The 14,109-nt window shown below is 32.9% G+C and overlaps 1 protein-coding gene across 1 annotated transcript; it reads right to left on the minus strand.

The window, feature by feature from the left end:
• Positions 1 to 1,301: 1,301 nt before the first annotated feature.
• Positions 1,302 to 10,304, minus strand: LOC111713099 (ribosome biogenesis protein NOP53). The gene is made up of 15 exons (XM_023487894.1): positions 9,904 to 10,304; positions 8,716 to 8,848; positions 8,337 to 8,396; positions 8,123 to 8,221; positions 6,240 to 6,340; positions 5,545 to 5,653; positions 5,112 to 5,211; positions 4,853 to 4,963; positions 4,200 to 4,345; positions 3,873 to 3,984; positions 3,440 to 3,568; positions 3,235 to 3,295; positions 2,858 to 2,928; positions 2,143 to 2,195; positions 1,302 to 1,503 (listed from the first exon to the last, which is right to left on the minus strand). Exons 1-15 carry the CDS (start codon positions 10,016 to 10,018, stop codon positions 1,383 to 1,385), a joined length of 1,521 nt encoding a protein of 506 aa, XP_023343662.1. The 5' UTR covers positions 10,019 to 10,304; the 3' UTR covers positions 1,302 to 1,382.
• Positions 10,305 to 14,109: the final 3,805 nt, after the last annotated feature.

The raw sequence follows: 14,109 nt of genomic DNA on the forward strand, positions 1-14,109 counted from the left end.
AAATTGATAGGAGGGGGGGGGGGGTCCAAAAATCGTATACTAGGAAATTACCAAAAATTAAAAAAGAACTGTCAATAAGTTGACAAATCTTATTAAATTTAAATCAATTTATATCCTCCGTAGTAAGATCCTCAAATTCCAAAATCCGATTACGTCAAACCCCCCCCACCACCACCACCCACCGGTACGAGTGTACACTCATAGCTTCATATGTCGTCTTACTTTTAACACTGTCGGTGATTTCTCCTGCGAATCCTGCTTGAATGTTTGAACTATTGTTTATTATGATTTCATTCCCTGTAGTTCAAACAACACATTATTTACTCATTTGAACTATTAAATATGCATTTTAAAATTTTTTATTTCCCCAGCTGGTATATTTCTCTTGATTGGAATTCCGATTTCTGACTTAAGGATCATTCCGCCTGAGAGATGAAATCTCTCCGCTTTTTCAATCCGATCGTATATAAAGCGGGACAAAACCTTGCTCCCCCCCCCTCTCCCAAGGTACTACGGCTGTTGCTACCCGCTGCATCACCCCCCACCTACCCTGTTTTTTTCGTATGTTGCAAACTTTATTGCGAAAATGAATTAAGCGAAAAATGAAAAAACGAAGACAAAAATTCTACATTTCGCGAAAAAAAATTTGCGATTTTCTTGCAATAAAGAATCAATAGGGAAAAAATAAGAAAGATAAATATCCAAATAGAATGAAGACGACATTTATTTTCTGCAATTCTTCAGCTCACTATTAGTAGTGCCAAAATATTCCGAGTGCTCTCAGGAAAATTTAATCCACTCATCTTTAGAAGTGCAGTAATTCACAGAAAATATTGGGAAACAAAGACGACATTTGGGAAAGTGGTTACAGAAGAGAAAAAGATTTGTTAAAATTACAGTGAATCACAGAAAAAAGTGGAAAACGAAGACGCCATTTTGTTAAAAATTGGGTTGTTCAGAAATAGGGTTTAGAAAATTAGAGTTTGTGACCGAGGCTCAATTCTTTTCGCTCCAATTTCTTGTTTCAAGAGGATATTTCCATTCGAAATTTAGTGTATCTCATCTCTGACAGTTGAAGATAATCTTTTGGATACGAAATACAAAATCTTCAAAAATTAATAAATTATATTATGTTTCATGTAAAAGTCGGAGTATTTCTTTATGAAAAGTAAATCTTAACCCTCTGAATGGGTTTTATATGTAACGCCATCAAGTGGCTGTTAGATGGCAGTCAAACACCTTTCGTGGAAAAGTAGCATTATACGTGTAACAAGTGTATTCGTTTACGTAAAAAAATAAAATTCAAAAAATATCTTTTTATTTTCCCTTTAGAAAACATGATGCATCGAAATTTAAGAAATCCGCCGAGGAAAAAACTAAATTTAAGCAGCTGTTTCTGAAACAGCTGAGACAGATGCTTCCACAGCAGCCTGAGCTCGCTTCAGAGCTTTCATTTTCTTCTTCTTATTCTTCACAGTTTTAGCTGCTGCTTGCTTCAGTTTACTGAAAAATTTAACATTTTATTCAAAATAATTCACGCCTGAAAATGTATTATCATTAATTCATTAAAAACTTAAACAATGGTTTGTCAATGTATTGATATTTATGTTGCAAAATTCTTCTCAAGAAACGTATTAATTAATCATGACAAAAGTTAAAAGAAAAAAAAAACAGTGGGACCCTTGTCACCGTGGTATAAGCCCATTTTACAACCCAAGATGATTTGCAAGCTACCATGGCATAACTTTAAGCTTTATAAGAACATAAAATACAAAAAGGTTGTTTTAGTTGTCTCCCTTTTCCAGAGTTTTATGGGCCCCACTGTATAATAATTATAATTTGAAAGATAATCGCTGTAAATCCTAACCCCTCTATACTGGAAATATAGCTTAAGACGTTTTAACTTAAAGTGACTATAAGCATAATTTCAAGTGAACCTCCATACAAAGATGACAATGTCCAATCTTTGTCTGATTTAGAAGTTGATGTTAATTTAACACTTTTCGCGTCTAAAAATAACAATATCTATCCGGTTAAGAATGGTTGTGAATCGGGCGTTGGCATCTTTACATGGCGTGTCAATTTAAATTACGCTTACAGTCCCTTTAACTATGGAAAATTAATAAATAACAAGATTATTACCTTATATCTGCCTCCCAGGCCATCTTATGAGATCTTTTATCAACTTTCTTAATCTGTTCATCAATCATTTATATATATTATTTAATTATAATTATTATTAATGTATGTAAAATTACCGATTATTATCCTAATTTCAATGTAAAATATAAGTAAAAAAAACTTTAAAAAATCAAACATCAATCTTCATTCCATAGAACGTAAGCCGTACATATTTTTCTTCCTTTTAATTAATTAAAGACAATTCCTCAGATTTTTTTTAAATGAAAATTTAATCGAAATTAAAGAGCCCGCGATTTAAAAAATATGGGAACATACGGCTCGGGTCCAGGCTGTCGTTGGGCCTTATTTACGACTTGAGCTTTCGAATTCAAGCTTCATCTAATTTTCCACTGAGTTGAGTTAAAAAAAAACGGTTTAATATTCTATTTGGTGGATTTTCATGGTAGGAATTGGCACAATTCCGGGTTTTTCTGGAACAAGACTCAACATTCAGCCTTATTCTCCACTAAAACCAACCAAGGTCGGTTTTATTTTCATTGGGCCTAACTCCTTCAGTCGAGCCGAAGATCTTGCAGCTGTCAATTACGTAACACATGCTGTCGTTAGAGTTGGGTCGAAGATTGGGTCTTAAATTCGGGTTTACGGAATTACGACTCGAACAGAAGCTTTTAAATCGCGGACTCAATAAATAAAAATATTTATTATAAATGATTTCCTTGTGTCTGGCTTGTTTCTGGGTTATTCTTGTTTCCACAATGTTTCTTCTTTGTAAGCTCTTGTATCTAAAATAAAAGAAACTTTTAAAAATCTTGTCTAAGGACTGTGCACAAAGGAAAAGGGATATTAGGCATAGACACCAGATAGATATCATTATTAATTTTATCAAATTTTCCTATTCCAAATTTTCGAATGAAAGGGGTTTGTCCAATGATAAGGGGTCTGTACAATTCCCCTGTACAAACTGTCTATCAACATTCTATACTCTAACCTTTCTCCGCTTGGGATTTTAAGACAGGTTTAAGAAACAAGAGTTCAAAAATGGCCTAAAAATCATGTTTTTCTGGCGGCAAGCGAAATAAAGTTCAACCCCAACTTCTAGAAGTGAACCCTCGGGTTTCAGATTACGGAGATTTCCAGTGAGTTCATCAGACAGCTGATTAAACCAATCAGTTAATCAATTTAAAGAGACTGATCATGAAGATTGGTGTAATTTAGACAAACCAAAGTTGTAAAGTTAATTGGTAAAATTTTAAATTCTGTAAAATTCCAAAGAAGTTTTACATATGATTTGGGTTTCCTTGATTTCTATCTCTGGAGCATCATATTTGTATCTTGAATGCTGAACTGGGTTCTTCAACTTCTCTATCCTTCTCTCCTCTTTACGTTTCTGTCGTTCTATCGTTTCATTATCAGCAGCGGATAGTTTCTAAAATATACATTTAATAGTTATTGTAAACAAACTTTTGAAAAATCCTAAACGAATTCGAACTTTTTCAGACAAAAAACGTATATTATTTTCCTAGATAAAAATGATACAATGTGTACATTTTAAAAACATATCCGTACAAGTTGGCTACAAAGGATGTTGTTATGAGTTTTCACTCCGGATCATGAATTACTGGGCGTACTCGTGCCGCATAGAACATTTGTGTGGTGGGAATTACAAATTGCTGTTGTTACCNCCCCCCTCTCATATGATTGATACAAGACCGATGATGCAAATATTTTACCTTTCTGAGTGATTTAACAAGAAAAACTTGATCGTCAATTCTCTTTGCGGCAAGCAGAGAAGCCATCTTTCTTTCTTCAAATCCTCGTTTCCGTTCATCACGTCTCTGCTTCCTAAACATTTAAACGGACTGTAGACATAATTTTAAATGATCCTATTCACAAAAGTATCAGATTAAAAAATAAGCATTGTTATTAGCAGAAAACCCATGCATCTAATAAATTAGGGGTCGACGCTCCTTGCCACCGAACTGTATCCATGGACGGACGAAGGTTTACAGTGTATCTATCTACTTAATTTATATAATTAATGAATTATAATTAATCACCTTGTTTTGGGTTTGGCCATTTTCGAGGTTCCCTTTCCTTCTGTTTCTTCCTCATCCTTCTTCTCTTTTTCATCTTCTCCTTCCTTTTCCTCCTTCTCATCCTCATCCACCTTCCCTCCCAACTCAGCAATACCTTCTGCCATCTCCTGCACAGTTTAGATGGTGAATATTTTGAAGAATTCACTTCACAAAACTTCAAAATGTGCATGCTCTCATGAAAAATTCATTGAAATGTTCACAATCGCTTCTATTAACAAGCTAGAACCAATCACGTGCAGTTTTAAATTTTACTTGTCTAGGATCACAAAGAAGTTAACGTGTAATGTTAAATGACTTTTCAAAGTTGACCCGGTCTAGAAAATTGATGCATAATTTTCAGAGCTGTCTGAATCTCTGTAAACAATTAAAGCGTGATTTCAAGTGGCCTGATTTACAACAGTACCCTTGAAACCTTCATCTGATCAATAATGTGGAAGAAAATATAGTTCTTCTGGGCTTAAAGGATTTAATTCTGATAATTTCTATGTTTTCCAACAGTAGAAATGCGCAAGAAGCTTTTGTAGGGAAACCACCAAAGCTTTAAGGAATAGCGTTGTGAATCGGACATTGCCATCTTTCCGATTTACGCGTAAAGTCCCTTTAATGTTTCTAACCTGCATCATAGTTTGCTCTGTAGGTGCTTCACCTTTAGTTGGATACATAGCAGTAGTTGCTCGTTCAAGTCTTTTCTGTTCTTTCTCTTTATCAAACTCTACCATAGCAGCCTAAACAGTGTATTAATGATATTAACAAATGCATATTTAAATTTAAATTCAAGATCAAGATCAAGATCAAGATCAAGATCAAGATCAAGATCAAGATCAAGATCAAGATCAAGATCAAGATCAAGATCAAGATAAGGTAGGCGTGTACCTGCCAAAGTAGATCTTGATGATCAGCTAGAGCAGGATTATAACTAGAACCAGGATGAGGAAGCTCTACTGCTGGTAGAAGAGTACCAGTGCAGAAGTTTCTAAATTAGGAACATTTTCCTGCATGTCAATTTTATTTGTCAAAAAGTGTTTTAAATGTAAAGCAAATGGATCTGATAATGAATAAATAAAATAATTAATCGATCATCTTATAATGATTCGATCAGATTATGTATGGATTAAATAACGGATAGGATTACGAAAAACAATCGGATCAAATTATGACTGGATCTTATAACCTATGGAATGGATGAGATAACACATGGATTATAAAACATGTGGATCAAATAACTTGCATATTACGAATGAATCAGGTATCCAATGGAACTAATTATGAATGAATATCATAACTTATAGTTGAGAATAAACCTGACCTTTTCTTAGTTTCTTTAGGAATATGTTGACTTGTCCAGATATCTCTATGTGTTCTAGTTTCAGGGGTTATCCATGAATCTTGTTCAGATATCTCTTCTCCAGGTTTAACTATATCATCATCATCATCATTATCATTTTTATCATCATCATCATTATAATTATCTGAGGGGACGTCCCCCACTCTCCCTCTAAATAAATCTATGACGCCAATAGAAAGAGAGTGGGTAAATTCTCAAACAGATTCTAGTAACAATAGATGGCAACGTAGAATTTCTACACTCTCAGTCCAGCTGTATTCTTAAGTCACAAGTGTCAGCTCAGTTTTTGTGTCAGACTAAATTATTATTAGTAGTGATAATTTTAGAATAAAGTGCTTATCTCACAGTAAAATAAGTGAAATTTAAGTGTTCTTTATTTTCTGTTTTTACACTTTTTTATTTAGTCTTGGAAAACATGTCAACTAACGTGAGATAATTTCGTTTTCCTTGTTATATTTGACACTTTTGACGTCGTGTATAATTGGTACATTTCTCTGTTGCCACCTTTTGTACTTGATAATTTATTTGGGTAGATTCTGGATTTAAAAAATACAATGTAAAGTTAGCTATGGATTCTTTCAGGGACTGAAAGCGAAAAAGGGACCCCCAAATTCAACTATCTATCTTTCAGCGTGTCTGTGTGTCTGTCTGTCTACCTGTTTCATCCCAAAGATCAAAATCAAATTTGGTTCTTCTTCTTGTTAGTCTCTCAGCAGCTGTTCTCTTCTTCATCTGAAGATACATCTCACGATCCTTCCTGAACACATTTATTTCTTGGTTAGTTTAGTGCTTAGGATCAGGATCCTTCCTGAACACATTTATTTCTTGGCTAGTTTAGTGCTTAGGATCAGGATCCTTCCTGAACACACTTATTTCTTGGCTAGTTTAGTGCTTAGGATCAGGATCCTTCCTGAACACATTTTTTTCTAGGCTAGTTTAGTGCTTAGGATCAGGATCCGCAAGATTTTGGCTTCCAGTATGCTGATCCGTGGATCCGCAAAAATATGCAGATATATAGGACAAAATATTAACCAAAAAATACAATTGAAAACTGTTTTACTCTCAAAACCAAAATCCGAATTGTTGATAAAAAGAAGATAGATAGATAGATAGATAAAGTTTATTGCTAAAATACATGCATCTGTGTACAGAACGAGTTTACAATTACAAATTGGTGATTATATTAACAGTACAAGTATAAAGCAATTAGGTGGAAAATAGATCTTGGGTGTTTTGATTATTTTTTTCCACCTAATTTCAATAATGATAACAAAACATTTCAATTAAATAGATTTAAGGAGAACTATTAGAGATCAGAGGTTATAATAATCTCTGAAAGGCTCATCACTCATCAAGTTTCAGATTAAAAATAAGCAAAAAAATATGGTAATTTTTTCTGCAGCAAAAATGAACCCTTCTCAATTTGATAGAGAGCCACAAATAAAGAAAAAACTAATTTAAAAAAATAACCAATTAATGTTTCATTCATTTTTGTTAAGACACTGGTTTAAGGACATGCTACATTTAACAAAGATTTTTGATGCTCTGGAAAACATGCTACAATTGGAGACTAAAAGGCGTTTTTTAAAACCAAAAATGAATTTATTTTTCCCTGAATATTATTAATTTTCCCTAAATATTATTTATTTTCCCTAAATACTATCTATTTTCCATAAATATTATTTATTTTCCCCTAAATATTATCTATTTTCCTTAAATATTATTTATTTTCCCCTAAATAATACTTATTTTCCCCCTAAATAATACTTATTTTTTCCCTAAATAATACTTATTTTCCCCTAAATATTATTTATTTTTCCTAAATATAATTTTTTTCCCCTAAACATTATTTGATTTCCAAAATTCAGAAATAATTCCGCTCGGCACAAACATACATCACTTGTTGGAAACAAAATCTTTAGTTTTAAAGAGAAAATATACATTATACAGTATACACGGTACACCCCGGTAAAGAGAAAATATACAATATACACGGTACACTCCTGTAAAGAGAGAATATACAGTATACACGGTACACCCCTGTAAAGAGAAAATATACAATATACACGGTACACTCCTGTAAAGAGAAAGTATACAGTATACACAGTACACCCCCGCAAAGAGAAAATATACAATATACAGGGTACAATCCTGTAAAGAGAAAATATACAGTATACACAGTACACCCCCGTAAAGAGAAAATATACAATATACACGGTACACTCCTGTAAAGAGAAAGTATACAGTATACACAGTACACCCCCGCAAAGAGAAAATATACAATATACAGGGTACAATCCTGTAAAGAGAAAATATACAGTATACACAGTACACCCCCGTAAAGAGAAAATATACAATATACACGGTACACTCCTGTGAGAAAATATACAGTATACACGGTACACTCCTGTAAAGAGAAAATATACAGTATACACAGTACACTCCTGAAAAGAGAAAATATACAGTACAGTATACACGGTACACCCCTGTAAAGAGAAAATATACAGTATACACGGTACACCCCTGTAAAAATACTTACTTTGATTCAACCATCTTTCTGGGGATAATCCCAGCAGAGATCATTCCTTCAATCCTTTGTTTTACAACAGGATTCATTCTCTGATCCAGGGTTCTTGTTCTAGATAGATAGATAGATATAGATAGATAGACATAAAGAATGATAGATAGATATATAGATAGATTGATATAGATATATATGAAGATAGAAATATAAAGATAGATAGATAGAATACCTGCGACGCATAGGTTTAGGATCAGGAACTCCAGGTAATCCTTGTAGAAGAGAGTGGCATCTAAAAATAAAGCATTTTTGTCAAAGTCAACAACAGTTGCCACAAATAATATCTAAGTTAAAAAAATTTGGAAAAAATAGTCTCTAATTCTATAAAAACTCCAGACTAACCGCTGAGATTGAAATCTATAAAATCTCTAGAGAAATCCCTGAGATTAAAGTCTATAAAAACTCCAGACTAACACCTGAGATTGAAATCTGTAAAATCTCTAAATAAATCCCTGAGATTAAAGTCTATAAAAACTCCAGACTAACCCCTGAGATTGAAATCTGTAAAATCTCTAAATAAATCCCTGAGATTAATGTCTATAAAAACCTACTTTAAGGGTTTAATCTCCTTCTTCCTTTTCTTCTTCTCCTTCCTGTCCTCTCCTCCTGTATCCAACATAAAGATCTCCTGATCCTTCTTCTCCGTGAAGGATCCACCGATCCTCTCCTCAAACCTTTGTTCCTCTAAACATAATATTATTATTATTATTATTATTATTAATATTAATATTAAAGGATTAAAGATCTCCTGATCCTTCTTCTCCGTGAAGGATCCACCGATCCTCTCCTCAAACCTTTGCTCCTCTAAACATAATATTATTAAGGGATTAAAGATCTTCTGATCCTTCTTCTCCGTGTAGGATCCACCGATCCTTTCCTCAAACCTTTGTTCCTCTAAACATAATATTATTATTATTATTATTATTAAAGGATTAAAGATCTCCTGATCCTTCTTCTCTGTGAAGGATCCACCGATCCTCTCCTCAAACCTTTGTTCCTCCAAACATAATATTATTATTATTATTATTAAAGGATTAAAGATCTCCTGATCCTTCTTCTCTGTGAAGGATCCACCGATCCCCTCCATAACCTTTGTTCCTCTAAACCATATTATCATTATGGTAGCGAGGATTTCAAAGGACAGTGACATGCAAAGGTTCCCTTAAAAGCTTTGTCTGATCAACTTTAGTTAGATATTCATGATTATAATTTTTAAAACTGATTAATTTCAATCGTGGTTTGTCTTCACAGTGACTTGTGCATNGAATTTTCAACACCACAGAGTTAAGATTTTTCATTTTCTGTTTGTTCTTCGGATAAAAATAACTTAGTCATAGTCAATATTTCTCTTTAAACTAATTCTAACAATTTTCTCCAATGTTTCTGTCTGCTGAAACAGAAAGACGCGAGTCATTTTTCAGATATAAAACTACAATAATAAAGTTTTACAGAGAAAATCATGAATATCTCGTATTCTTGATTGGACAAGGCTTTTAAGGTTACTAATCTAAATTCAAAAATCAAAAATCAGACTATTCAGGTTGTCCTACGTTCATTAGCTTCAAGATGACTTTTCTAAATCAAAATTGTAGCCTGGTTTTATGATTTGAAATGATTTAACGAATTACTTAGTCAGTTTTTGGTCCATTAATGTAATATAAAACTCTTCAAAAAAATGTCTCACTTGAAAAAGCCGCCAAACAGTACCTTTAACATTACAAGTCTCAAATGTAAATTACCTAGAAAATCTTCAACTTCTGTCATATCAACATTTTTCCTCCAACTTTTCTTATTTTTCTTCGAGGCATTTTTCCTAATCTTAGGGGGACCAGAGCTAGCTATGTTTAGCGTCATACTGGATTCTGAAAAAATATAAAAATTAAATTTTCGGCCGTTTTTCTTTATATTTTATAAATCTTTGCAGGTTCAGTTTCGCCATGTTCACAATCCCTAGACTTTCGCTGTTGAAATTTCGCTTCTGTGCCGCCATTTTAATTTTCATAGAATTTGCGATTCCGCGCATTTTCTGGAGAAGATTCAGCTGAAAAAAGATGGCGTCGGTGTCGTCCTCGCTAAACGCGTCAAATAGTTTATCCAAGGCTTCAGCAACAACTCTGAGATCAATATCCTGGTTTATTCACCAAAATTAGTCATAAAAACTTTATCATAAGGGACAGCTAAGACTTAATTTAAAGTGACTCTCTAATTCTAGAGAAGCATGTCTGATTCAAGTCACAATGGTACCCTTCAGACAGTTGTCTGAACAAGGATGAATGAAATATCCTTATTTTCTGTCTGAAAACTGATAATTTTCTACCTCATTGTTACTCAGATTACAATTTTTCTGTGAGAGTGATAAACCCATGGAACAGTTTGCCAGACTATATTAAAGAGTCTAAAACCTTAAACATTTTCAAGAACAGTTACGATGATCATGTGAAAAATGTCGAGCATATATAGTGAAAAATATCAAGTTTAAGAATCGCTTTTTATTACCAAAAATGGTATCTAAGCGAAACCAAAACAATATAACAATTGCACATTTTTTGTTTTTCTCTCTCTTCATTTTTTTTTATCTCGTTGATATACATTTGTCTAGGCATTCCATAACTCTTATTTTATTTAAGCATAATGTTATTTAGACACTCATGAACTAGGCATTAGCGAACTAGGCATAATTTTCTGAGCCGTTGTGTTAATGATGCTCATATTGATAATATATAAATAATTCGCCTAAGGAGTTTTGAGTCAGGTTTTCTGACGTTTAAAGTGTTTCACAAAAATGTAAGTTATTAATAAAATTGCAAATTGTATTCATGATAAGTTTGCTTTGATTACATTATGCGATTTTTTTTTCTCTGATCAAAGATATTTACCGAAACTATTTTTCAAAAAGAAAAACCATTATCTTACCATTGTTTAAAATGATGAAATCATTGTTTAAATTAATGAAATCATTGTTTAAAATGATGAAATCATTGTTTTAATTGATGAAATCATTGTTTAAATTAATGCAATCATGAAATTATTGTTTAAATTGATGAAATCATTCTTTAAATTGATAAAATCATTGTTCAAATTGATAAATTCTTTGTTTAAATTGATGAAATCATTGTTTAAATTGATGAAATCATTGTTTAAATTAATGCAATCATGAAATTATTGTTTAAATTGATGAAATCATTGTTTAAATTGATAAAATCATTGTTCAAATTGATAAATTCATTGTTTAAATTGGTGAAATCATTGTTTAAATTGATGAAATCATTGTTTTATTGATGAAATCATTGTATAAATTAATGAGATCAGTTTTGAAATTGATAAATGTTTAAACCTACCTACAAGAGCAGGGGACACAGGGTGTACAGTCTCCTCCATCCCTGGAGAATTATTCAATATTTTTACAATTTAATTTCAAGTTTTTTCATAATACATTAACATAATATTATGTTAAATTCATTTTTTTCCAAATTCAGCGAAAAATATAAAAAAATGTTAACACTGTATTGCGATTGTAAACGTAATTTCAAGTTATCCTTCCATATAAAAGTTTTGGATGCTCAATTCACAACGGTACCCTTCAAACCTGGTCTTATTAAAAATTGTTATATCTCACTCTCAGCGGCATTTCATAGAAATCACGACTTAAAATGCTCCGTTTTTAGAACAAGAAAACTAGGATATTACGACCAATTTATATCAGATAGATGTTTATAGGGTAGTATAGTTCATTGGGCATTAGAAGGGAAGTTAATCGGGCGTTTGACTTTGTAAAGGGAAGTTTATCCGGCATGTGAATTTTTAAAGGGACATGCGACTTTTAAAGGGTAGGTTGTTACCAGTTCCATTAAGTAAATATGTATTTCAAGTTGAATAATTCCCTTCTTCTCCGTTTAACACTTCTTCGTCGCCGATATCCTCCTCCTCGCTGTCCATTTCCCCCCAGTCCTCCCCCTCCCCATCCTCCTCCCCTTCCAAGGAGAACAGGTTGGCCAGCAGCTCCAGGCTAGTCTGCTGACCCTTCAATACTTCCTCACATACCTAGATACATAGATTAATAGATAGATATACCGATAGATGGATATAGATACATTCAAAGTTAAATATGTAGATAGAAAAATCTAGTCCTCACCTGACCTCCACTGACCTTAAATGACTTTCCTATGATGACACATGACCTCATTTGACTTGCAATAACTTCTCTTGACCACTATTGATCTCTCTAGTCCTCTCTAGACCTCTCTATGCCTCCCTTGACCTCCAATTCTCAAATGACCTCATTGAACTTAATTTTAAATCCTTAAGACTCATTTAATTTTACCTATCTTGACTTCTTTTGACCTCCCTTGACTTATCTCGACATATCTTGAACTACCTTGAACCGTACGTCCTCCTCTTGACCTCCGACAACCTCCATCTCCTGTTCCTCCGACACCGGAGCAGAGGAGGATAGATCACAGATCTGTTTCCTAAAACATTCCCTTATTTTTCAAAGTCATAATTTACGCATCACTAGAAGTTGTTACGGATAAAGTAGTTCAACTAATCACACTGCTAAAAATGAAACCATCAGGTTTCAAGTAAAACATACTTTTTCTCAGGAATCTATCCATATATTGTCTAATAAGATATAATCTGAATTTTATGAAGAAAATAAATACAATAAATAAATCCTACAATCAATGACTTTTCAAGTCCACCATTAAAAAAATTACGTTAAATGCCATAAATAATTCTTTTGTTAAGATTCTCAATAAACGATGAATCAAGGTTTAAGGTTCAGGAATTAAAGCTCAACCAACAGCCGGTAGGTTCAATTATGACTCAGTGGAGAAGATATTAATGGATTGCGAAGAAGAAGTTGCATACTTGGTATAATGACTTCAAACCCGATAACATGTTTCCAGCAGAGGGATCGATCTCTGTTCAGGAAAAAAAAATGTTAAACAATCGTTTATAAAGATTTTCCATTTTATCAAAAGTGAGAAATAAGAAAAAAAGGAAAAAAATCATTACCTTGCGTCCACACTGCAGAAGAGAACAAATAATATAATTTTATTTAAATTGGAATTGACGAGAAAAAAAACGACTTTAGTAATACTAGCTGAAGTACCCGGCGTTGCCCGTGGAATTAAAGAAATCGAATTTGAAAAGAAAAATGTTTTGAAGAAAGAAATCGATTTTTTTTGCCTATGTTACCCCTAGCGTACTCATGGGTTCTCTAAAAAAATGGCCAGCTATAGCTCAATTTATACATACAAATATATATATGAACGAAGAGCTTTCTTATATAGATGTAAATAACCCCGATATTACTAGCTAGGAGTAGGGGGCCATTCCGACTGAGGAGTCAGGAAGGTATAACCAGTGAAAACTAAGTTCATAGTTTCAGATCTTCTTCAGAAGGAATGTCAATTAATTATTATTAAATCTTTTTATTAATTTTATCTGCATTTTCATTATTTATTATATTCTCCCTAAGTATCTCTGCTACAGTTTGGATTAGTTTAGGAAATATGGAGTTCTGTAGTATCTTAGATTCATGCACTGTTACTAGTAGTAGAGCAGCACCAATCCTAGATAGATAGATAGATAGATAGTTTAGAAAATATGGAGTTCTGTTGTATCTTAGATTCATGCACTGTTACTAGTAGTAGANATAAGAAAATATGATTTTGTCCTACATGTTAAAATTAGAATTGAGTTTGCATAAATGCGCAAACAGTTTCACTGATATTTCGCAAACTTGTTCAATCTCGGATTTTACACTAGTCATTCTTAGTATGTTAAACGAGTAACATATGAATAAATAAACTTGTGAAAATATGTTATCATTCTGAGTTATTGAGACTTCTACACCCTACACTTACCTAATACACTTTCCTATTCAAATATTATCTAAATTATCTCGGTTTTCCAATTCTAGTAAAGTTAAACTAAATCCA

This window comes from Eurytemora carolleeae, unplaced genomic scaffold, assembly GCF_000591075.1.
Source record: "Eurytemora carolleeae unplaced genomic scaffold, Eaff_2.0 scaffold1286, whole genome shotgun sequence".
Taxonomy (NCBI): domain Eukaryota; kingdom Metazoa; phylum Arthropoda; class Copepoda; order Calanoida; family Temoridae; genus Eurytemora; species Eurytemora carolleeae.